At 36.8% G+C, this 25,137-nt stretch overlaps 2 protein-coding genes across 3 annotated transcripts; one reads left to right on the forward strand and one right to left on the reverse strand.

Annotated features, from left to right (window-relative positions):
- Positions 1-739: 739 nt before the first annotated feature.
- LOC112197266 (heptahelical transmembrane protein 2) lies at positions 740-3,963 on the forward strand. The gene is made up of 4 exons (XM_024337887.2): positions 740-1,091; positions 1,184-1,267; positions 1,396-1,465; positions 3,011-3,963. The coding sequence occupies exons 1-4, from the start codon at positions 850-852 to the stop codon at positions 3,683-3,685; spliced, it is 1,071 nt and encodes a 356-aa protein (XP_024193655.1). The 5' UTR covers positions 740-849; the 3' UTR covers positions 3,686-3,963.
- A 70-nt stretch (positions 3,964-4,033) lies between these two features.
- LOC112197265 (protein TSS) lies at positions 4,034-21,218 on the reverse strand. Of its 2 annotated transcripts, XM_024337886.2 has the most exons (23): positions 20,519-21,218; positions 19,846-19,907; positions 17,804-17,896; positions 17,622-17,694; positions 16,007-16,324; positions 15,848-15,912; positions 15,609-15,740; positions 15,467-15,508; positions 14,849-15,373; positions 14,597-14,754; positions 13,920-14,442; positions 13,681-13,743; positions 13,474-13,575; positions 12,703-13,023; positions 12,165-12,257; positions 11,955-12,056; positions 11,746-11,850; positions 11,308-11,441; positions 9,957-10,140; positions 7,614-7,745; positions 7,199-7,311; positions 6,733-6,811; positions 4,034-6,604 (listed from the first exon to the last, which is right to left on the reverse strand). In XM_024337886.2, exons 1-23 carry the CDS (start codon positions 20,586-20,588, stop codon positions 4,547-4,549), a joined length of 5,547 nt encoding a protein of 1,848 aa, XP_024193654.1. In that variant the 5' UTR covers positions 20,589-21,218; the 3' UTR covers positions 4,034-4,546. The 2 variants fall into 2 exon arrangements, with proteins under 2 accessions (XP_024193654.1, XP_040373943.1); XM_040518009.1 differs by lacking the exons at positions 15,848-15,912; positions 16,007-16,324; positions 17,622-17,694; ... (1 more) ...; positions 19,846-19,907; positions 20,519-21,218 and having other exon boundaries at positions 15,467-15,533; positions 15,609-15,711.
- Positions 21,219-25,137: the final 3,919 nt, after the last annotated feature.

The raw sequence follows: 25,137 nt of genomic DNA on the forward strand, positions 1-25,137 counted from the left end.
AAACCTCTTTTCGTGACCATTTAGCCGTGTGGTCCCGTATTTGTGGTATAAACAATAACTAATTTCTCATCCAAATTCAAAACCTATGTGACACACAATCCAAATTCAAAACCAATCTTTGAGAAAACAATAATTAACAATATACACAATTAAATATAGTAGCAGATCCAAGAATTTAGTTTAATGATTTAGAGTTTTAGACGTTATGTCAAGAAAGGCATGGAAAGAGGTTCCAACAATAATTCACCCTCAGTTAAAAAAAATTAAAAATTAAAAAGTAATAAATAAATAATGAAGAGGTAAACCGTCCAAAATATTTCAAACGAAAAAACAAACCGTCCAAAATATTAAAAAAACAAAAGCCATGCAAGAAAAACGGGCCAGGTGATTATCGGAATTTTGGAACATGTGCCCAAAGTAGTTGGCCCAACCAGAAGGCCAATATTGATTATTGTCCTAGAAAGACTTTGTCCTTAAATATGGGTCACCAAAATTACGTTTCTCACCTTCCGCCATATTTGAATGTCCTTAAATGCCAGGTAAACAAAGACTCATCCCAACAGCAATTAATCCCCTGGAGTCCTGGACCCTCCATCGCTACATTACTCCAACTCCTACCCTTTGACGTAACCAACCAGCTGCTGCCACGTACCCGAAAACCCCTCATTCATTTTCTTCTCTTAAAGAAAAGAAAAGAACAGCCAAACACGTTTGGGTGGTCGCCTATAAATAGAAACTAGAGAGACCACAAGTGACGAAATTAGAGAGAGAGAGGGAAAGCAGGAGGAGGAGGGTCCAGATCTGCCGGAGAACCAAAATCGGAGGCGTTTTCCGGCGGGGCGATCAGCGATGTGCAATCACGGGGCGAGGTCGGCGAAGAGTAGCAGCAGCAGCAACAGCAGTAGTAGTCAGCAGCAGCAGCAGGAGGAGAAGAAGAAGAAGAAGACGAGGATGCTGGTTAAGTTTAAAGACCTGCCACAGTATATGAAGGACAACGAGTACATACTGGACTATTACCGCTGCGAGTGGCCGTTAAAGGATGTCATCTTCAGCGTCTTTGCCTGGCACAACGAAACCCTCAACATCTGGACGTAAGTCAGTCGATCATCACTGTTTCCGTGTCTGTGTTTCATATTTGAGAAATTGATGAATGGTGAAATGATATTTGAGGTTGTTGTTGTAGGCATTTGTTGGGGTTCTTGATATTCGTGGGACTAGCGGTGATGAGCTCGAAGGATATGGGAGCTCTGCTGGGGAATTTCTCCAGGTGAAGGGCGCGCTTGGAATATTATTAGCTACTTTGGTCATCATCGCTATCTATTTACGCGTCCGTGGTATTTTCGTAATTTTAACCTTTTTTTTTTTTTTTTGGCTTTGCTTCTTCTTCTTCTTCAGGGCTTCGGTTTCTGGGCCGTCGATGATGAAGATGAACCAGCTTAATGTCTCCGACGCTCTATTTGCTCCGGTCAGTTCCATTTTTTTCTTTTTTTTCTTTTTTTTCCCTCTCTCTCTCTCTCTCGGACTTTGTTTGTTCTGAAAAGTAGTATTCTCTGGGACTTGGATTTTTCTACTCGTTTCGACACGGAAGAAATAAGAGATGGGTCCCACACCACCAAACGTCCAAACCCTACTTTTAATATCACCGTGGGTCCCAACTCCAGAAGGGAAGGAATGGTGGATGTTGCCATTTTATTGTGTGGAGCACTAGAGGCGGCTCTGCATAAGTTCGCTAGTTGGTTATATTCCTGTGTTTTTTTTAGAGTTAAATTCCAATTTTAACCAAATATTTTAGTTTTGTTTATCTAATTTCCCAAAAAGAAATTTGAAATTTGGAAGCTGAAAAATACCAGCAGAAAAAAATTGTTTGATTCTGATGAATACGCGGGAAAATCGAATTTCACCATTTACAACTATATTTCTCTGACTGGATGAAAAAAGAAATAAAACGTTCATTTTAGTTTTCGTTGTTCTTTTTCTCATGGAAAAAATTGTCTTACACATGAAGAGCATATGTGCGAAAAGCTCGTATTATTTAAAAAAAATCCAAATATATAAAATGTAGTCACACTCTAAAAGTTGGTCTTATATTCTCTTTTTAATTTATATTCCTTTAGTCTTATTTTTTTGGCATTTGAATTGATCTATGATATCCTCATTTGCTTAAATATACAACACTTGAGGTGTTGTGGACCATTTTGCATGAAAAAGTTAGATTCAAAAGTAAAAAGGGTGTGTATAGCTGACCTTTAGGTGTAAGTGATGCAGACATTTATGTACTCTGTTTTTTTGGACGAAGATATTGATATTTATTTATGGGCTTTTCTTTAGGCCTACTTATTGAACAATTTTATATTCTGTACTTTGGTTTGATGCTAGCACAATATCGAAACCGATGGTTCAGATTAGATAATTGATTAGGCCTAGATCGATTTTGAACCGGTCGAAGCACGACCCCAAGCAAAGCTATGGCTTTAGCTTTGGTTCTTTTCACGTGCCTACCTAGTAATGCCTCCTCCTTTTTAGCTTTGTCTGATAAAATCTAAACACCGTAAGAGCAAGTTCACTCGTTGATCGTTGAGCTTGATCGGTCAAGACTATTCACTGTTTTTTTGCCTCATATTTTTACTATTGAGATTGGCTGGTCAAGAAATTGACTACGAAAATTACCGTTCTTGACATTTTGTGAACAGTGTCTGACCTGCCAACCTCAATAGTGACAATATAAGGCAAAAAAATAGTGAATAGGGTCTTGACCGGTCAAGCTTAACAGGTAAACTTGCTCTAATAAGGGTCAGTTACTATTCACTGCAGAAATGGAAATAAACATAAAAAGCAGTGAATAGTAAGTGACTGGGTGACTTAGCGGGTGGACTTACTCTAAGAGCAAGCACAAAAATAACAAAGGATTTTTGCTTATTTGATAGAGTTACAAAGATATTTGTATTTGTATCTGAGCTGCATTAATCATTTTAATAAAATCCGGAGTTCAAGCATCTATGTTTGTTTGCAGGATTCACATTTGAAGCAAATGTCAGAGTCATTCATTTATGCTAACAAGGAAGATGGTTTTAGTACAATTCCAAGCTGGCCTTGGTTTGTGTTCTTAAGTGGTGCTATGGGCTGCTTAGTCTGCAGCTCCCTCTCCCACCTCTTTGCTTGTCACTCCAGACGCTTCAACTATTTCTTTTGGCGTCTGGACTATGCGGGCATTTCCCTTATGATAGTTTGCTCCTTCTTTGCTCCCATATACTATACCTTCCACTGCAATCCATACTCCCGCTTTTTCTATCTCTCTTCAATATCCATTCTTGGCGTCCTTGTCATCATTACACTCCTTTCGCCGAGTCTCTCTGCACCCCGTTTCCGGACATTCAGGGCCACTCTCTTCCTCACCATGGGCTTCTCAGGGGTTATTCCTGCTGTTCATGCCCTTGTTATCCATTGGGACCATCAACCCGTAATTGCTGCTCTGGGGTATGAACTTGCTATGGCTATTTTTTATGCCACGGGAGCTGGGTTCTATGTTAGTAGGATACCAGAACGCTGGAAACCCGGTAAATTTGATATTGCAGGACACAGCCATCAGATCTTCCATGTGTTTGTTGTGTTAGGTGCACTTGCACATAGTGCTGCCACACTAGCAGTCATGGATTTTCGCCGGGGATTGCCAACCTGTGTATATTAGGCAGTCATGGTTAGCTAGACATCATACCAGGGAGGATTCAAGTTTCTATGTTCTGCACCAAGTTTTCTATTGCCTTGTTGCTTAGCTTAGCCTTGGAAAACTCCATCCGAAGGAAAAACCTGCATTTTCATTGAAACTGGTGGGGAAGTTTATGTTGTTGTACTTCGTATTTGTGTCCATCTATCAGTTCTACGATGATCAAATATAATTATAGCTAGAACATGTGATATCATTTCATATCACCAGTGATTTTATTTCAATTTATTTTATTTGGCTCTGGAATAGTGTATACTGAAGAAATCCCCCGTTTCAATGCAAAAGTAGTTTTGCATTACAACATACCATCTGAACAGATTGATACCCACTAGTGTCATCAGATTCACTAATGACTTATTACAGAAGAAAACTGAAATTTATTGTCTTAAGACCTTTCCAAGAAATCAACATCTCCGGGAGTACATGATTAAACTAAAACATCCTAAGGTTCTCTTCATTATCACTTGACATCCAACAACAACAAAATTATATCAGACAAGTAAAAATTGAACAGGAAAAGAATTTGGGCCACCAATGATTTACTCACTAAAGCTTCACCCACTCGTGGCATATTTCTTTCGCATGCCAGCCTATTAACTGAATTCTCATGTAAAAATTCTCAATCCATGCTGCAGCAAAGACAGTGTTATCGCAAAGTATTCACACTCGCCAGGGTTGTGGTCGGTAACGACACAGGTTTCACTTCACTGGAAGATTTCTCTCTACAGCTGGGCCTTCACAACCCAGTTTTGTATTTCACTTCTCTTGTACACAACTATAAGCTCTGAACTGATTGGTATACTAGAAAACTTTCATGATCCTTCTTCAACTACTAACCTCAATGACCTCAGCTTCATTATCGCTATAATCTCCCCAACATTTGCTTGGTTTTTCCTCAACTACTAGATTGCTAGTCTCCTTTTCCACAATAGTATCACCAGGAACTGTATCGGTATCAGTAGGCTTTTCTTCAGTTTCAGGAGGAACGTTTACATTATCTAAAGACTGTTCTTCCTGCAGCTCTCCTTCAATTGGTTGCTTGTCACATTCAACTTGTACTGATAACTTATCATTAGTCTCCTTCCCTGCACCTTCAGTATTTGCTCCAACACCAATATCAGCAGTCACAACTGGTGATGACTCATCTGAACTGACTGGAGATGTCGGAGACCCGTTTTGATTCACCGGCGTACCATTCGGTGATACCGGATATCCATTTGGGGACACTGGATAACCATTTGGGGAAGCCAAGAAACCATTGGGAGACAGTGGATAGCCATTTTGAACCCAAGGTTGGCCAGGTACAAACTCAGCTGCATGTGGGTTCATTATTCTGGGAGGACCATCCCCGGTGTGCTCACCATTGTGAAAGCTATGTTTATTACGTGAAACCCGACTTCCAGATCTGTTATAGCCACCAGAAAGTCGTGGACCATAAGGAACTCTTGCTGTCGCTGACTGATGGGGTGATCTACGGACAGGATTAACTGCAAGCATCGGAGGAATATTTACAGGTGGGGGCAAAATACCTCCATGATCTTTGAGACCTGGAACTGGAACCGGAATTGAGCCAAAAACTGGAATGGGGGATGGATTAAAAGGAGGTGCCGCTGCAGAAAGTTTTTTGCTCGTCTCCTTTCCAGTTTCTTGTTCATCTACCTTTTCCCCACCAGTTGGCACTGGTTTAACTATGTCGCCATTGGGTAAATCACGTGACTTTCCCTCCCCTGTATTAGAAGGATTGTTGGTTCTAGTCTCAGTTAAAGCAGATGCAGGTTCTGAATCAGAGGAAGTCCCGGGGCAACTGTCTGGCCCTAGGGGGTCTGATGGTCCACATTCAGCAGCTGTGGTATTTGGACTTTGGGAAGCATCAGAAATCTCAACGCTAGGAACAGGAACTTTTACATTTTCAACTTCTGCACCTTCAAAAGCAGTGTTTTCTAATTCCACAGCTTCAGATTCAGCTTCAACTTGTACTCCAACACTAGCATGCTTCACAACTTCCAAGGACTCCTTTGCCACAGAATCCTTCAGTTTTGCTGATCGTACTACAGAAGGGCTTTTCTCAGAAACCATAACCTGTTTCTCTCCTGTCGATTTCTTTTTTTTTTTATCCTTCACATCTTTAATTGCCGTCACTTCACCAACAGTGACCTCTGTTGTAGGAGTCTCCTGGCCCACCTGAGAAATTTGTACAATCGGCTTTGGTAACTGCTCCGCCACTGCCTTCACAATTGTCCCAGGTGGAGCCAATGCAACTTCTTTGTAGGAAAAGAGTTTTCCAGTTGACTGAACACTGATCGGACTTACAGACTTGATGACTTGATCAACAGAAGCTGGGGTAGATGGTGCTGACTTTGGGTTTGGCAATCTCTCTGCAGCTCCGGTAGCTGATGTGCTAGAGTTGTTTTGCTTAGGACTGAAGCTTGCACTCTTGACAAACTTCTTTGACACTGGAGGAGCAGGTCCAGTTGAAGAAGCAGGTTCATTTGGGCTTGTTTTGGGGGATGTGAAATTATTGGCCTTGCCTCGATATCTTGATGACTGGGATGTATTGATAAAGTTAGTATTCAGTTTTTCAAGGCTTGGCCTCCTTGACCCAGTAGATTTGCGACCTATAAGTGACCGGCCTTTAGGAACAGCCTCTTGCCAGCCTTCATCTGAGTTGTCATCTTGTGCCAGATCATCATGTGTAGCAAATATTATTGATTGCTCAAGTAGACGGGAATCATATTTCTCATTCCTAGGTTCTCCTAATTGTGCTTCAGACTTGTTCTCTTTATCACTTAAATTCTCTGCAACAGGATGACTTGGTAACAAATTTTCATCCTTCTGGTACTCATCAGAGACTGCCTCCCCATTCTGACCTGGTTTGCCTTTAACCTGTATTCCAAAAGAGATATCAATCGGATAATTTCTCCAGAAAGGGGAGAAAAAAAAAAAAAAAAAAAAAAAAAAGAGACAACATAAGAGCCTCTTTTCAAACTATCAGCTGGTTAGGAGTGTATGACCTTCAAACGAGCTTTCCTTTGGGCCTCTCTAGCTTTCATATCAGCATCTGGTGTTATATAATCCAAAAGATCTGATACACTGATCAAAGAAGAAGAAGAAAAGATTGCATGTAATTGTTGATATCACAAGAGAAAATCTACAAAAGTATACCTTATGAATCATCTACATGCAACCCTGATTAACCAATGTCAGGGTATAACAACAATGACATGATAAAAACAAGAGGATAAGTCTTCCACAAGTACGACTGTGTTAAAAATGTCATAATTCAATGACCTTTTTTTTTTTTTGATAAAAGGACAGGAATCTCATTAAACAGGCAACCGGCCCAGTTTGACACAACAACCCCTCAATTTGATTAAACTATGCTTCTGTGATTCATGTACCTTGACAAATGGAGCGCCTAAAAGTCAAAAATATCACATTATAACAAAGATACAATACACAAGTTGCATCTATTATTACCTTAAATGACCTTTGCTGGAGATTGAAGCATCTGGCTTTGGAGTACCATTCCGTGCAGCTTCTTGCTGCTCCAAAGCTTTGGACTCAAAATACTCGAGCCATGCAGCCGCATCCTAGAATAATTGGTATATAAATTAAAACAAAATAAGCATCATCTCATTATATATACACTAAGTATCAGCACATGCTATACATGTGGTGATGTAAGTTACTGCAAAGAAATAAGCTGTGGGAACCAAGTGTGCGAGTAATGTTTAATTGCTATACAACCTCAATTTTTTAACTTCTTATCTAATGTTAAACGGATAACTGGTTGACAAATAGTGTGCTCTTAAAAATCATACAGATATCTACGGGTACATAAAAAATAAGGTTCACCAAACAATGAGACTGAGATTACTAAAGCCAATATTACCTGTGTGCGCAGATCCTCTGACCCGAGTTTCGCCTGCAAAATTTGCAAGGTAGTTTGTTCGTGCTGAACACTTAATGAGTATGCCTCCATCAAAGAAAGTGCGATAGCTATGGCATGATAGCTAGCAGCAGTCTAAAGTAAAAACATATGGGTTAAAACATGTACAAAAGCCATCAATACAAATTACTCATGGTGCATATTTGTAAACACAAACAAATGCAAGCAAAGATGTTCGTGCACGAAGGACAAGCAGAGTGCCAATGAATCTCTTGGGTAATGGTTGAGGAAATTACAGAAGATCAGTTGACGAACAAATGAGAGGTTTCAAATATATATATATATATATATATATATTTTTTTTTTTTTTGGTGGGGGGATGGTTGGTTGGTTCAAGAAAGATACAGGGTAATCTAATTGCTCCCCTCATCTCTGAGATGTCCCCAATAACCACCAATATCCCTGATTTAATATCCACTCATTTTGGGCCAATCATATTTCTGAAATATCAGAGTACCAGAGCAAAATTACAGATATTCTTGAATATCTGCAGAACTTTTGATGAATTGAGAAGGGAGGAGTTGATGCAAATATAGCCTAATCAATTCTTAACTTCCCTAATTCCTCCAAATCAAAGTCTAGTTAACTTAAATGTCCACTAAACAAGGCTAATTATCATTTGGATGAACAGTGATGAACACACCTTTGGCCTTTCCATCACATTGACCAACACTCACATACTAAACCAGCAAACCAATCATTCAAAAGCATAAAACTTATACCAGCTATCTATGCTTTTTCATGCCATTTTAGTAGTACGAGGGAAAAAAAGCATAATAAATATCATGTTCACTACCATGATTCATTCTATTTATCGATATTAAGACTTGGTATGACTATAGTATGTTAGTAGACGAACACATCTAATTTTGATTTCATGGGAATGTTTTCTGGATTTAAATGGACGTATCATCTATTGTATGCATCCCAATGACCCAATGTTGACTTTATCTTTAAACTTACGCATAAACTAAGTAGAGACAGAGAGGGATAGAGAGATATCCTGAGGTTTCCATCTATGCAAACATGAAGTACAATTTTTAGAAGCTATTAACAACAGACGACCAATGAATCAGCATGAGGGTAGCAGTCTGATCACGGTTTGAAAAAGAAAAAAAAAAAATTCCCCATCAAAATAAAATATAACATCAGAACAACAGAATACAGGAGTTAAGTTATTCACAGTATAAATTACTCAAGTCTGATGAAGATCCAGACACTAATTATTTGATGTTGATTGTTACTTCCAATTATATTTGGGCAATTGTGGCCTAATACCCTAGAAACTTTCTAGAATTACCTACCTACATGAACCAACTTGTGTATATGTGTGTGTGTGTGTGTGTGTGTATATATACACAGAGCTTCTCCACTGCAGACGTCCGCAGTTTTTCTTAGGTACGGATTTCCATTTTTTACCCACTTTTCGATCATATTTTCACATCTTAATCATTCAGTTTTTAGGTCCTAATGTATAGATCTTCTCTACAAATTTTCAGCCAAATTGATAATTGATAATTGTTAAGGCATTCAAAACTGCAATTTACCATTATAAACACGAACGGTTCCGGTTCGACAGATTCGGTTCGTTCGCGTAAATTGCAGTTTTGAATGTCTCAACAATCATCAATTTGGCTGAAAATTTATAGAGATGATCTATACATTAGGAACTAAAAACTGAACGGTTAAGATATGAAAATATAATCGAAAAGTAGGTCAAATATGGAAATCTGTACCTTTTTGCTTAGGTGCGGATATCCGCACCTGAGCAAGGTTATATATATATATATATATATATATATATAGATCCAATCCAGAGCGGAGCTCCGCTTTGAAATTAACATGTGAAGTTCAAGTTTTCAGTCACTTTTCGGTCGCATATCCACATCTGAACCGTTCAGTTTTTAGGTACTACTGTATAGATCATCTCTGCAAATTTTCAGCCAAATTGATGATCATTAAGGCATCTAACTCGTTTAAATCAATGGACGGACTGAATCTGTCAACCTAAACCGTACTAGCTTTAAGGAACTTATCAATGCCTTAACGGATCATCATTTTGGCTGAAAATTTTCAGAGACGATCTATACACTAGTACCTAAAAACTGAACGGTCGAGATGTGGATATGCGACCGAAATGTGACCGAAAACTCGAACTTCACAAGTTAATTTTCAAAGCGGAGCTCCGCTCTGGATAGGATCTGTATATATATATTATAGAGACCTGTATAATATCTGTATATATATATTATAGAGAGAGAGAGAGAGAGAGAGAGAGAGAGAGACCTGTATATGATCAGCTCCAAGTAGCCTTTGATTGCACTTGAGAGCTTCATGGAGGTACCTAAGAGCAACATGGACGTTCCCCAAACCTTCTTCCATCATTGCTACATTGATATAGGTGGCAGCCGTGTTTGGATGAGACGGCCCACATGTTAGGTGCAAAAGATACAGTGCACGATTGACGTACCTATAATGCATTACAAGAAAGTAAGCTATAAATCTTCAGTCATTGCCTCGTTAAATCTGCTTCCTTAAATGCAGGTCCAAAAGTGGCCTCATTTATTCTATCAAGAGTGAGAGAGAGGGCTTCTCTTTGTTTCTTATTGATCCAAGCTAATTTGCCAACTATCTAACAGTACTAGAGTTCAAGTCTCTCTATCTGCACATTGTTGTTATTGTCTCTATTAAATGCATAGTATTAGTAACCTTGAAGAAAAGTATCTAGTACGTCGTATAAACCCTCGTTTTATGTGACTGTAAAATATTGCCTTGTCCTTTTTTCCGGTGAAATTAATGTTTTCTGCAGTCTAACTCGATTTCTGATTTTTACCTTTTCCCCTTATAGGGAACTAAACGTGAAACTTAGAGAAAACAAAACCTGATATGAAGTTCATAAGAAGTATCTATTGCTTGTACCAAAAAAGAATAATGAATTTTTCATTGCCATATTGCAGGCCAGATTATTGATTTCTTAGACTAAACCAGGTCCTACAGTGATCAAATGGACTACATTGTATGTCATTATCTTGATCATGATTGAAGGAGTATAAGCTGACTCATGCTGGGTTACGTAGGATTTTGTAGTAATTATGTTATCAATATCCCCTTGACTGGTTGAAGTGTACAGCTTAACTGTTTCATGATGTACTAAACTCACCATTTGGGCCATAAGTGCCCAGGTGTGCTTCAGTCAAAACTGGCAAAGTAAAACTACATCTAACCCCAACAGTTACAAAAATTCAAATTTTTATCCCATTTTGTGTAACAAATCTCAGCATATATTTGTACTTTCACTGATTGTTGTCCAAATAAAAACCTTTTAATTGATTCCATATATTCAAAATTTAACACCATCGTGATGTCAACCAAATATTAGAACGTAATTTTCCTGAAATTTTCTAATTTTCTTTTAGTTCATCTGGTTTTTCAAGGTCTTTAACATGATTATGTGATTAACGAGACGGAACCAGGTAGTCACCAGGTATTGTAACTAAAAATCGAGTCATGTACAAAGTAAAATGAGCAAATTAACTCATGTATCAACTATATACACAGAAAACACACACACACACAGATATATATATATATATATATATATATATATAGAGAGAGAGAGAGAGAGAGAGAAGCATACTTCAAGGCCAACTCTGTATGTTGAAGTCGGTAGTAGAACACAGCTAAATCCCCGTAACTTTTCATTGTATCAGGATGATCAAGTCCAAGCTCTCTCTCATTAATATCCAATGCTTTTTGCTGATAGATGGTTGCCTGTATACAGTAAACAAGTATAGGTTATGTGAAATGATAGTAGCACAAATCACAAGTCAAAGCCAATCCGGATGGCAACTTTTGTCTAAATTCATGAAAAGGGTATTCAATTCATGCACTTCGTAGAAGGAGCCATTGGGACACTGCACATAGTAGGGTTGATTATAAATGTACTCAAAACGAGTCATCAAGAATTCTAAAACTTGAGACAGATCTATTTTGTATTCAATGAGTATCTAGTAACTTCTTTTCAAAAGAAGAAGGTTTTGACATTTGAAACTTGAAAGAATATTAAAGCATATACCTGATTAAAATCCCCAGTGTGATACAGTACTACAGCGAGAAGACTATATGCTCCAGCAGTCATTCGATGATAAGGCCCACATACTGATACAAGTTTTGACAACGCCTACCAAATTTATGTGAAAGTTGGATCAATTAATAATCATGATATGATTTTTTTTTGTTTTGGCTAATAAAAAAAATATCTAAGAAACATAAGAGATTGCATACCTTAGTGCCATAATTAACAGCATCCTCCAGTTTACCTTTATCCAAGGAAGTCTTGGAAGATTCCAAAAGTGTACGTCCATCAGCAGATGAACATGCAACATGCTGTCAATAGAAAGTATCAACAGCTTAATAACAAATTACAATCTAAGGGACTGTTGTCCACTTTCAAACTTTCTGAAGTGATATTATATATAGCGTAGATATATTTACCTTGTACACAGGGACCATGCTTACTATATCTGATTTCCTAAAAGGAGACGAAGTGTCCATATCATAGTCCCTTGGCACAAGCTCAAGGCCAACCTGATAAAGCATAACTTTGGTTTAAACATTGAATAGGTAGTGAATTCAGTTAAGAATAAGACATCAAGTAGTACTACTAGAAAGGGTCTACTCATCATATCTAAAGAAGAAAACTTGGGTTTGGTAAACTTACAAAAAAAAAAAAACCAAAATTTGCCCCACCTCAACTATGTTAGCTAATATATAAACTCAAATATATGAAGGGCAAAACAGTAAACAGCATATCAAAAAATAAAATAAAACTATATGAAGGCTCCTCACCAACTTGCCCACTTGTTCTTTTATATTTTTTTAACGTTTATTTTATTTCATTTATATTCTGACATTATATATGTCTAGTTTCAATGACAATAGATTAAACTGGAGAGGCAAATGATGCGGACAAACTAAATAGGCAAGAGCATCACTCGCATGTGCATAGCATGTGCAGGAAGGCTAGTATTACCTTATGGCACAATCCACGAAGAATGGCAAACTTTCTAAAGTCCTCAACGCTTTCATGTTTCCATTGCCATCCAAACCTCTTCAAAAGGAATGTTTCCACCCACTTCCATTTTAACGTATCCTCACAAGTAATGTCTCCATCCACATTTTCAGGTGATGGGGTTCCTAGCAGAATATTTAGACATGCTGCTATGGATGCAGCCAAGTCTGCGACATTATCAACTGCTGCTACAACAGCTTGCAGTATGTGTTTGTATGCTCGCACAACCATCTCATGGATACAGAGTGATTGTACATGAGGGAGCTTATCTGCAAGTTCAACCTAGCATAACAGATGAAATGTAGAAAATTAAGAATGTGCTTGTATACAATTTCAACCCATCTGCATATCATCTTTAAAACTCAAATACGAAAGGAAAAAGAATGTAGGAGGCTAAAGTGGTGTATCAACACAGTTCAATTGTCACAAATGGCTAAAGTGGAGGAGAAATGTCTGACCGAAGAATATCAATATAAACAAGTATCCGGTATTTGACTACAAGATTCTATCATCTGGTCTGATCAGATGCTTGCTTTTTCCCGTGTGCTTGTTTTAGTGATATTATTGATTTGGTTTTATCCCTTTCATCGTATCGGAGGTTAAAAAAACATCCTTTCTTCACTTTAAAGAACGGTTAATTACTTAGATACTTCCAAATTATCAAAATAGGATCAGAAGAAACAATAAAAAAATGTAGAAGATGATGAAAAAAAAAATTGAAAGAGAAATTACCACGCGTCCCAGGGAACACATTTGCAAACCCCTTGTATGCATAAAATCTGTCAATGTCCTTCCATCAACTGGTGAAAGTTCAAGGGAGCCAAAATCTGCCACCTAAGACAACAACCAAAGATAGTAAGAGGATGATATGTGAAGCAAAAGAAGAGAATACAAAATGTGAGGACAGGGAGCATAGACCTTCTGCAATTAGGAACTAACCAGTTTTGGAAGTGCAGTATCAGCGTAATACTTGTGTGCCATTTCAATCAACTCATCAGGTGACTGCCAATATAAACAGTCAGTCAAATATGCAAGATGAAGGCTACATCAGATCAGGCAACACACGAAATTCAAATTGCACTCGAACATTAAAATGTGATGACATGAGCTAGCTACCCAGGTCTAAACAACTGTATAAGTAAAACTGAGATATGACTATCAAAAACCAGCTGAGAAACCTTAAGGTGGAGACCAGTATCTGATTCTTTGAGCCGCGAATAGGATGCATCAGGAAGTAGCCTTCTCCAATTTATTTCCTTTTCGGCATCTCGCTTTTCTAACTCCTCCTGACTGGTGGTGACTGAATTCTTATTAAGATCAAGGTTGTTACCCCCAAGAACTTCCTTGCCCTGTTCAGTTTTACTGCTCCTGATATCCATTTTCTTCTTTATTTCCTTTAGCAGTCCACCTTGCTTTCCGAGGCCCTTAACAGCCGGTTCTATCTTAGCTTCTTCATTTTTCTTAGGCTCATTTTTCGCTGAAGCCTGATTTTGCAAATGTTGCACCCAACATGCTCCTAGCTCCCATCTGATCGACTTGGTGTGATTAGATGGCCCACCCTGCAACCTTAATAAACTTTCTTCGAGTACTTTCCTTACTAAGGACCTAGCAGAACGTAAATTTTCAAAATCTGTACTCTGGCTTCGTTGAACCGTTGTTGATGACTGAAGGAGGGATGACTGTTGCAATAGCATTCTCAGGCTGAAATGTAAATTTTACAGGGGAAATGTATCGCTATTAGTACTTTGTGGTTTATTGTGCACAAAGAAAGGCTGCCCCACCCCACCGAAAAGAAAAGAGCAGGAAACAAAGAAGAAGAAAAAATCGGGTCGGCATACCAGATACATGAACTGACCTGTTAACATTCAAGGCATTTGCACCTCCTTCAGGCTGGTCCTCAATTTCAATGTCCTGAGGAACAGGTTTCCCCACCCAATTCACCTCAGCTAAAACTTTCACAACAGCAGTAAATCCACAATGCCTAACAACCACAACACCTAGTGTAGAAGTATCCTACAGGACAAAAAAAAATGATTTCAGATCTTTAGTAACCACTCCGAGATCTTATAGAACTATAGAATGACTATCATTAATTCAGTAAACTCACATGAACAGTTGCACTCTCATCAGCTGTTATGCCTTTCAGTAGGTTTCTTTGAGCAACTTCTTCTTGTGGCATTCCTAGAACTCGACTACCATCATTCTTGCAATCCACCTTTACACTTGCATCAGGTGCATCTCTAACGATCTTAATGATTAAATCTCCAATTTTTTCCTCACGATGAAGTGAAAGAGTGGAATCATTTAGGCAAGATTGATGAGTGTCAATTAGGCTCTTAATAGCTGCAACAGCTTTAAGAACTGAGATGTCGACAAATAAACTGTGAAGCAGAAAGGCCTTTCGATCTCGAACTTGCCTCTCCTCTGCTGTTGCACAAGGCATTGCTGCAAGAATGGCAAACTCTTTCGCCCATGGCCTGTTATCGTGTTTACCGTCTCTTCCCTGCCCACCCCCATTTCCTCCCCAATTTTCATCTTCTAGAGGAAGTGGCGGGAAAACAGACGGGTTCTCAGCAACAACTGGAGGGACAACCCATGTGTTTGCCCGAAAACCATAAGGAAGGTTCCCAAACTGAAACAATCAACAAAAACGCTTTTGGTAAAACTGCCTTGCCTTAATTCGTACTAAAGTCTTACTAAATAAGGTGAAAATCAAAACACCTACTTTATTGTGCTCGGTGAAAGCCTTCTTGACAGCATTGTACGCCTGCACGATTGCAATGCAAGCAAAACTTTAAACTTACAGCAAACAGTAAATGCAGCAAATGAGCTCTAATTCAAAACAAAAACAAAATGTGAAAACATACAGCATCGAACGGCCGGCTTATCTGTTGAAGCAAAGCAACCAGAGAGTGAGTAATAAGAGGACGTTTTCCAGCAGGGTAGAACCCTTTTCTGGATGCTACTATAGTCGTCGGCTTCCCACTACAAACCCGAACCTGCAATCACCAATTTAACCCCAAATGCCTATTACGCTCAGCTCAATTTAACTCATAATTCAATAGTTTGGTTCAAATTTCAAACGAAAACATCAAAAATCACTTACATCAATTTGAAACAGGTCCTCCTCTGCCTTGTCCTCAAGGAACGGACGGCTAGATCTTCTAACGTCTGCAACACCACCGCAAAATCACCACCGTTAAAATGCCTCAAACAATGAGCACAATGGAACTAGAGAGAGAGAGAGAGAGAGTTGGTTACTTACAGTGGAGTGGAGGAGTGAGGTGAGACAAGGAGAAGAAGTCGTAAAACTGGCCGAGCCTCGGCGGAGGATACATTGCCGACTCGCCGCCTTTCTCGCCGGCGATCGGAATCGGACTCGAAACTTTGGTCTTCGGAACGGCATTGTGCTCGTCGCCCTCGTCTAAACCGGACTCTTTAGAACTCGACCGAACCGGAGCCGGAACCGAAGCAGAACCGGGGGTTCTGGGTGAAGAAGACGACGAGCCAAACGACGTCGTGCAGGCGACGATGTCAACCAGTCTTCGAATGTGAGCCACGGCTTGCTCTTCCGTGTAGTCCTCTATAGAGAAAAAAAATAATAATAAATAAAAAATATATATATATTTATTTATACTATTATTAAGAGAAGAGGTTTTATTAGCCAAAATCAAAAATTTTGACAGACATGACCTTAAGAAATTAAAACACTTTGAGAATTAATTAAATCACAAGGGTTATTATGACAATTACAAATTATATTTTTATTAATAAAAATAAACAAAATAAATCTCACAACCCACTTTTTTTCTCTCACAAACTTTTCTCTGTAATAACCATTTTCTTCCATTATCTTTTCTTTTTTATTTTCTGAAAAAGAAAAAAATTACTTGCACATGCAGAGCATGTGTGGAGGAAGGCTAGTATATATAATCAAAACCGAAAAATAAAATACTTAATGGTCGAAATACTCTTTGACATTTCTTTTTATTGTAAATTTACACACTAACTTATTAATTTTATCCAATAACACACTAATTTTTCCAAAGTTTGCCAATTTCCACAATTCCGTTAACTTCCATCAAGTTCTATTGTTAAGTGCCATAATGTGCGAAACACTTAAAGATATTTTGGTCTTTTTCTTATCTTTTTTCTTTTTCTTTTTGGAATCAAAATCCCACTATCCTTTATAATTAAAAAAAAAGTCCACTAAATCTATATTATGTTTTTTTTTTTGAAAGGTAAATCTATATTTTGTTATGGGAAAATATTTATTTTTACGTGAATGATTCAATTTGATAAGCTCAAATATTTATTATATGTCAAATGATTATTGAAAAAGCATACCAAAATGCTCAAAAAGAAATCTAGATATTAAGAAAACACCCTTTTCTTCAAAAAAAAAAAAAAAAAAAAGTCTCCAGACGTTAAGCTATATATACATATATATATATATATATATATATATCCACCTTTTGAATCATTACTAACTTCCATTTCATTCCATTCAAAATATTCAATACATTGTAACTCTAAAAAAAAAAAATGAAATGTATATGATAAATTAAGTTGAGTTAGTCTAAACAAAAATTAGATTAGATAAATAAAAATTTAAAAATTAAAATTAAGTAAAATGACCAAAATATCCTCACATGTTTATCACATGATGATACTTAATGGTAGAATTAGACGGAAGTTAATGGAAATGTGGAAATTAGCAAATTTTAGAAAAATTAGTGTGTTATTGGGTAAAATTGATAAGTTAGTGTGTAAATTGACAATAGAAAAAAAAATGTATTTTAGCCATTAAAGCCAAAAGAAAAGGAAAAAGGCGGAATGTTCGGGTACAGCCGGGTGTAGCATAATGAGACCGTGTTTACCTTCGACGATGGTGAGGTGGCAGGGTTTGAGAGAGAGGATGTCCACAGTATCTTTCAGTCTGGGTCCTCGCACCTGATTACGACCCGGAATAAAAGATTATAAGGTAATGGAAAGTACACACATGCCATGATGTTGGGATCAGGTGAGGGGGGCCCATGTGGAAAAAGAACGAAGCGCATACCTCGTGTGATAGGGAGAAATTGGTGAAATGACATGTATCTACGTGGACCCCCAACAGCTTTCTCACATCTAAGATCCTGTCCGTAGAGATACCCTACATAGCATTTTACCAAATCAGTAAATAAAATTTACCACCAATTACTAGGGGTTACAGAAATACAGACGGTAAAAAATTTTTGCCTCTGTTGAAAATTTAGTTAAACCTGAAGCCACTTTTTTTTTTTTTTTTTAGAATAAACCTGAAGCCACATATTGTGCATTTTATATCATCGGCCGTTTATATTGTACATTGACATTAAAATCACATGTGAATGGTTAATGGTATGTTCAAAACTTCTATGTAACTAATTGCACGTGCTTGTGTAATACAAATTAGATGTGGATTCTATTTTGGTATAATTTTATAAAAGGGAGTGAAATTCACACTTTTCATTTTATAATTCACACTATATATTTACTTTTTGGCTTAATAGCCAATTTGTTACCCTCGGTTTCACCTTAATGTCAATTTGCTATCCTAAGTTTTATTTCAGTCAATTTATTGCCCTAGGTTTTCACAATTAGCCAATTTGCTACTCTACATATTATTTCTGCCAATTTGCTGACATAAAATTAGCCAACTTGCTACATTTTTGTCCAAACATGGATTAATTTTGAAAATTTAAGGTAGCAAATGGCTAATTTTAAAAATTTAGGAAAATAAATTGGCTAATCTTGAAAGCTTAAAGCAACACATTTGATGAAAGGCAAATCGACTAAAATAAAACGCAGGATAGCAAATTGGTTTATTTTGAAAACAAATTGGCTGAAACTAAGGTAACAAATTGACACTAAGGCCAAACTTAGGGTAGCAATTTGATAATTATGCCTTACTTTTTTAGTAACTTAAATTTTGTAACAAAAGAGACCAAAAAGGAAAGAATGAGCATAGATTGTAAAATGGGGAGTGTGGATTTCTCTCCCATTTCACAAAAGATACCAAAATTGTGAATATTGAGTTAATTTAATAAAACTATAACATAAAATCATATCAGTCTAATGATATTTTTCTTCACATATGTAGATGAGATCTTAAGTTCAACTCCCCTTATAAATATTTGAAAAAAATAAGGACCAATTCACTGTATTATTCATATATAACACAATTATTAATTTTTCAAAAAAAACACAATTATTCAAAGTTAAAAAAAAAAATAAATAAATAAAAAAAGACATATCAGTGATATTGTTATCACTCTAGATTTGTTCTTTAGAACATTTTCGTTGGTAGGAGATTTCAAACTTTTAAATTTTTTTTTTTGGTACAAGTTAAATCTTTAAATTTAGAAGCAGAAGAACAAACTAGAAAATTAAGCTATTTCAAGAGGAATGCATTGATAATAGCTGAAGAGAGATTGCTGATATGTTAATGCATATCAGGAATCTATTTCAAGTTGGTAGAGGAATGCAATGATAATGCATTAATAAGGCTTCGCCACATAAATGTTAAGAGTGAATTATAGCATGCTGGATTGAGGGTATCTTTTGTTGGCACAACGTTGTATCCCAATGTGCCTCAAAATTTTAATAGCCACCTGTGGTTGGTACTTATAGCACAATGGGGTAATATGAAATTTTAAAGTTTATGACTCTCAAGTATTAAGAAAATTCTTTAAAGTTTAATTATTCAAGAAGAATGAAAATGTCAGTACATTAAAAAAAAGTTAAAAGAAAAAAATGTTAACAATAATATCATTATATTCAAAAAATAAAAATTTAACATCATTACAGTAATATTTTTGTCTTTCAACGAAGTGGAAATGAGTCTAAAGAGAAATTTATTTTATTTTGAGTATACAATAACTAGTAGACGACTATACAACTGAAATTCAGTACATAAGAAAAAATTTATGTTAATATACCAAATGATTATGACCATAAAGAGATTTGTAAAATCACCAAATATGTTTACATTTGTATCAACAACCGAGATTATTTATGTGTATCTCCATCATTAGATTAGCACATAACATAGATTTTCTAAAAAACCTACTCAATTCATACCTTGAGGGTCACTTGCGACTCATCTGGCGTTTCAATGGTAATCTCGATTACGGTAGGCAAAACTGTATTAATTAATTGATGGAAGTTAAGTAAACATAAATAAAGATGAGGCTAACTAACATGTAGCTCTACTCGTAGAGTATTAATTTACAAGGAAGTAAACGAAGAAACTTACACTTGAAGAAATAAATACTATAACAGTGTATATGATTAGTCATGTGTATGGCTATCTAATTTTACCTGAATTTCTTTGTTCTTTCTTGTCAAAATTTTACCTCAATTATCGACCAATTAACATCGCATTGTTCATTTACTTTTTGCTTTCTTGTTTTCTTTCAAAAGATAAGGAGATAATATAAACAATATCTCTTCAACTTATCATTGTCCTTCAAATCATCATATGGCCACCAATACGAAGTGATGTTAGACCAAAACTGAGCAAACAGAGAGAAATGAAAAACAGAGTAGCAAACCATGTAGTATATAATTCAAATGAAGAGAAGAGAAGACAATCAAAGAAATGGAAAAACAGAGTAGCAAAACCATGTATATAATTCAAATGAAGAGAAGAGAAGAAATAAAAAAAAATAAAAAATAAGAATTAGATGAATAATATATGGAATATATTACAGGAGTAGTAGTTTGAGAGATGAAAATGAGTGAATGAACGAACCTTTCTCTTCTTTCTTCTTCTTGTCTCCCTTGGATTTGTGTGGCTTGGCTTTCCCTGTTTTGGGAGCCATTGTGCACCAAAGCTATTGAGCTGGTTTTATAGGCTCTAAAGCTAAGCTCTCTCTTCCTTGGAACTAATTCTAACTGTCTTTGAACGATGATACTTATGACTTCCAAAATTGAATGTATCGAATAAACAACTACTTCTCTTCCACAACTCGAAAAAATCTCCGTCCGCCACACTACTCGTCTTAAACTAATTAAAACACTTCAAGATGACAGAGCTAGAGACAGAAACCCAGGAGCTAAATTAAGCAGAAGAATATACAAATGCCAATGGTTGGAACCAGCAAGCTTCTTTTCCATGTTTTTTTTTCTTTTTTTCTTTTTTTCTTTCTTAAACTAACGAAGGATTTGGATTTGGATTTGGATTTGGATTTGGATTTGGATTTGGGTTAGAGAGAGTGGGATTCGAGGAGATGGGAAATGAAGCGGGATTTCAGTTTTACATGGCAGAATTGATAGGAGGAGGGAGTTGAAGTAGGGAAGCTTGGTATTGGGATATTAATTCCTGAGCACAAGTGATAGAGAGCTGGGGACAGACATAGAGAGAGAGAGAGAGAGTGTGTGTGAGAATGAATGAGTGAGAGAACGAAAGAGATATAAGTTTGTTTTGGAGAGGGAGATTTGGAGGTGGATAGGATAAGGTAAGCCAAGCAAGGCAATGCCTTATACACACGCTCAAACACAAAAGAGAGAATGTAAGGCTAGCGATTTCGGGCCTCTCATTTTTTTCAGCCCCTTGCTAGCTTAGCTTCCTCGATTAAGATTTTTACACCTCATCTGCTTCCTCACCTCCATCTCTTACTGTTAGTCTTTTCGTTTGATTTCTAGTGCGTTACGTCGTCGAAAAGTATACTAGAAGCAAATTCAAAGGCCCAAGTTTCCCCAGGTTTGACGATTCCTCAGGATTAAATTTCACAGATGCGCTATAGAGATATACGCAGCTAGAATTGGATTTTACTTTCATTCTAGTTTACCATAGATATTTACACAGATAGAATTGCATTTTACTTTTTTTCACTAGGAATATGCCTTTTGATTTTCTGCAACACTTGTGTGAAACATGTTAAACAGCGACAAGCGTGGCCCGTGGCCAATCATTGTACCGATACTGCCATAACTTAACCACCCGGTAGGTGTTGGGTTTTAACACAAAAGGTCTCAGAACAATTGGGTGAGAGCTATCCATTTATAAGTTATATTTTCTTTTGTCACTTTTTATTCCTCTTCAACAAAATAAGATCGAAACTGGGACAGAGCAGGGAATGTGAAGTAGGCTATGCTAAGGAAACTTCTATAATAAATATTAGTATGTTATACACACATTTACTCATGTGACAACAAATTTGTTGTCAATATGGTAACATAAGTCATATTTTGTGTAATCTTAGTCATATTAATGGTAAGGAAAAATTTTAAGAACTATACATGACATATATGTCGTTCTGAAGTTCGGTGTATTTGGTTTTAAAGAATTAACTTCGATACATGAAGTTGCGATCCTGACCCACTTTTAATACATGACATCAATAACACCGTTAAACATATGCAATTATTTAATTTTCAAAGGGTAATTTTGGGTTTTCATCTCTCTCTCTCTGGGTGTTCGTATCAAATCTGGGTACCCTCCTCCTTCTTCTCCTTCCTTCTTCTTCTACCCTTCTCCTTCCTTCTTCTACCCTTCTCCTTCTTCCTTCTTCTCCTTCTTCTTCCTCCCTCCCTCCCCTATTTGATTTGGACACCCAAATCTGATTTTCTTCTCCTCCTCCTTCTTCTTCTTCTTCCCTCCTTGATATCAAGTTTTGATTTGGACACCCAAATCTAATTTTCTCCTCCTCCTCCTCCTCCTCCTTCTTCTTCTTCTTTCTCCCTCCCTCCCCAATATCAAGGTTTGATTTGGACACCCAAATCTGGTTTTCTTATCCTCCTTCTTCTTCTTCCTTCTCCTTCCTCTTCTTCTTCTGCAATTTTTTTTTGTTAATCTATGAAGAGACGAATTTTCCCTTACAAATTTGACCAAAATCACACTGACTAACGGGGGCCGTAACGTCATACACCAATTTTGGGTCGGGATTGCAACTTCATGTATCGAAGTTAATTCTTTGAAACCAAATACACCAAACTTCAGAACGGCCTATATGTCATGTACCGAAGTTACAAGGTTTTGAACAAATTCATTGTCAATATTGTAATTTTAGTTTAATTATATGTAAAGAGTGTAAAACAATGTGGTAATTTTGTTCTCAATTTTGTAATTTTGTTTACTATAAATTGTAATTTTTGTTCAAGTAGATATAAAATGCGTGTATGATAAACATTAATTATAGTACCATAACTTGTCCTGCTAAGCTAAACTTATCTTAGTAAATAATTTTCATTTAAGAGAAATTGGTCAAATCTTAATTATCTTATTTGTTTCCTGTGAGATCTTAGAAAATTAGTTTCCCTATTTTTGAAAGGAAAAGTAATTTCAAGCTATTTTTATTTCAATTTCTATTATTTTTAATTTCTTTATAGCTTTCAAAAATTATTTAAAGTTTTTAGTTTCTCAAATTTTATCTTTTGAACTTGTAAGATTAAACATCATTACAAGTTCGTAAGAATTTTTAGAGGATATTTTTGGACACGGGCTATTTTTAATGATTTTTGGAAGTTGGTATTATCTAAAAGTTTGATTAAAAATAAAATTATGAGGCGGCTTGATCTGGACTGTTGATTTCAACCACCACTAGATCTGGACCGTTGATTTCAATTATAATCAACCCGAGGATATCAAAACCCTCTGACTTGACCCGGTCTTCGACCCGTTTTCTTCAGACGGTGACCCGACATTTTCTCTGTCTTCCGGTCACCTCCAGGAGGAGCACCTGCATTATTCGACTCATCTAGGTGGCGTGATGCGGAGCCCGATCATCTCTTCACTGAACAGCCATCGACAATGATAGGAGGAAGCCCGATTTTCGATTATAGGGTTTGCCGACGGATTTTCGATTCCGGCCAATTCGCGGCGTCTCACAAATGGAAAAAGCTTCCTCTCGACCTTGCCGACCTATCCATGGTGTTGGCTTGTCCAGATGATATGGCAAGAGAAACAATCGAAGCCGGGAGCTTCAGTACCTCCGGCGGGTTTTCTAAGTTTTCCGGCGACTCAAATAGTGAACAGTGATAAGTAAGGTATCAGAATTGATCTCCTCATCGAGGTCTACCTCTCTATATACTTGAATTTGAGTTTGGTTGAGATTTGAAGAAAGTGAGGTTTGAGCAGTGGTTGGCCACCGTGAAATTACTGTTCACTGTAGCGGTTTGCTATTATTTGGTCAATTTCCTACCATAATTCAATCATCTGAACTTACATTGATATTTAGTTATGCTTCAATTATAGAACTTGTGAATTTTGGGTTTTTAGTTGGGCACAACCATTGTGTTCATGGTGGAATGTGGTGGCATTTGTCTGCTTTAACTATTTAATAGCCTTGATCATGCTTGCCTTTTTCGTAGCTTAATTGAAATTGATGATTCATTGCAAGGTTTATGATTAAACGTAAAGGCAGATTTAGAATTGATTCGAGAATGCATAGAGGAATTAAGTAACGAACGTTTGGGTGTCTAGAGTAATTTTGGAGGTTTGAATCGAATGAAGTTATGAATTGATTTAGTTTTCGAAGACAGAACATTCGGAGTTTGGATTGGTGTTTGGAGCAGATTTGGGATACAATGATAGAACTGATCGAACCTATGTGATATTAATTTGGGAAAGTATTGAAGATTTGGGTGTCTAGAGTACGGGGAAGAAGATTTGGGTGTCTAGAGTACAGGGAAGAAAAGATTGGATGCTAGCAAGTATAAGAGGTTAAGTTTTAGTAAAGAGAAAGTGAGAGTATCGTACTCAAAGGATTGAGTAACTCTTCCCTAGATAGATCGCCGTGAAAAGAAACCTAGAAAAAGCATGTAAGTCTACCTTTTTACAAGTTCACAAGCTTAGCCCTTTGGAAACTAGAGATCATAAGAATGGTATTAACAATTATGGTAGCGAACGGCTTGATTGATTTTTATTTTTACGCAAACAAATTAAAGTACACAAAAATAAAGTAAGCAAATAAAAATAGAGACTTTGATGTAAGAGAGATAGAGGCTTAGACATCACACCTAGCCATGCTCATGCACACAATGTAACCTAAAATTAATGTAACAACATGCTTTGATAAATTTCCCCTTAATGTTTTGATGAAGCTACCAAGAAACCAACTACGTACTCATGCAATTTAACAATATCTTCCAAAGCAAAGCTAAATTACACAACCTTTATATCATTCAAATCTTCCGGATCATAAATGGCCTATGGTGCCGTGAGCCTAAATTCTTCCGCAACCTAAACTCACAATATCATGCTTTAATTTTTAGGTAAGAAATTCAAGCAACTTAATTATTCCCTTAGGAATAAGCTAAACCACCACCTATTTAGCTACACATGCTCACGGAATTAAGAGTTTATCAAGTTCATGTTTCTGATTCATTAATTTCCTAAAACATGCTTCTAGGTGATAAATCTATAAACAC

The sequence above is a fragment of the Rosa chinensis genome, chromosome 4 (genome assembly GCF_002994745.2).
Source record: "Rosa chinensis cultivar Old Blush chromosome 4, RchiOBHm-V2, whole genome shotgun sequence".
Classification (NCBI taxonomy): Eukaryota; Viridiplantae; Streptophyta; class Magnoliopsida; order Rosales; family Rosaceae; genus Rosa; species Rosa chinensis.

Bases quoted from the DNA above. Each gene is read 5' to 3' on its own strand.
- LOC112197266 (XM_024337887.2), top strand. From the start codon at position 850: ATGTGCAATCACGGGGCGAGGTCGGCGAAGAGTAGCAGCAGCAGCAAC. The intron at 1,092-1,183 runs GTAAGTCAGTCG...TTGTTGTTGTAG, and splicing joins GAAACCCTCAACATCTGGAC to GCATTTGTTGGGGTTCTTGA. The intron at 1,466-3,010 runs GTCAGTTCCATT...GTTTGTTTGCAG, and splicing joins CCGACGCTCTATTTGCTCCG to GATTCACATTTGAAGCAAAT.
- LOC112197265 (XM_024337886.2), bottom strand. From the start codon at position 20,588: ATGGCTCCCAAAACAGGGAAAGCCAAGCCACACAAATCCAAGGGAGAC. The intron at 17,897-19,845 runs GTATGAATTGAG...AATGCTATGTAG, and splicing joins AGTCGCAAGTGACCCTCAAG to GGTATCTCTACGGACAGGAT. The intron at 14,443-14,596 runs GTCAGTTCATGT...TTTACATTTCAG, and splicing joins AATGCCTTGAATGTTAACAG to CCTGAGAATGCTATTGCAAC.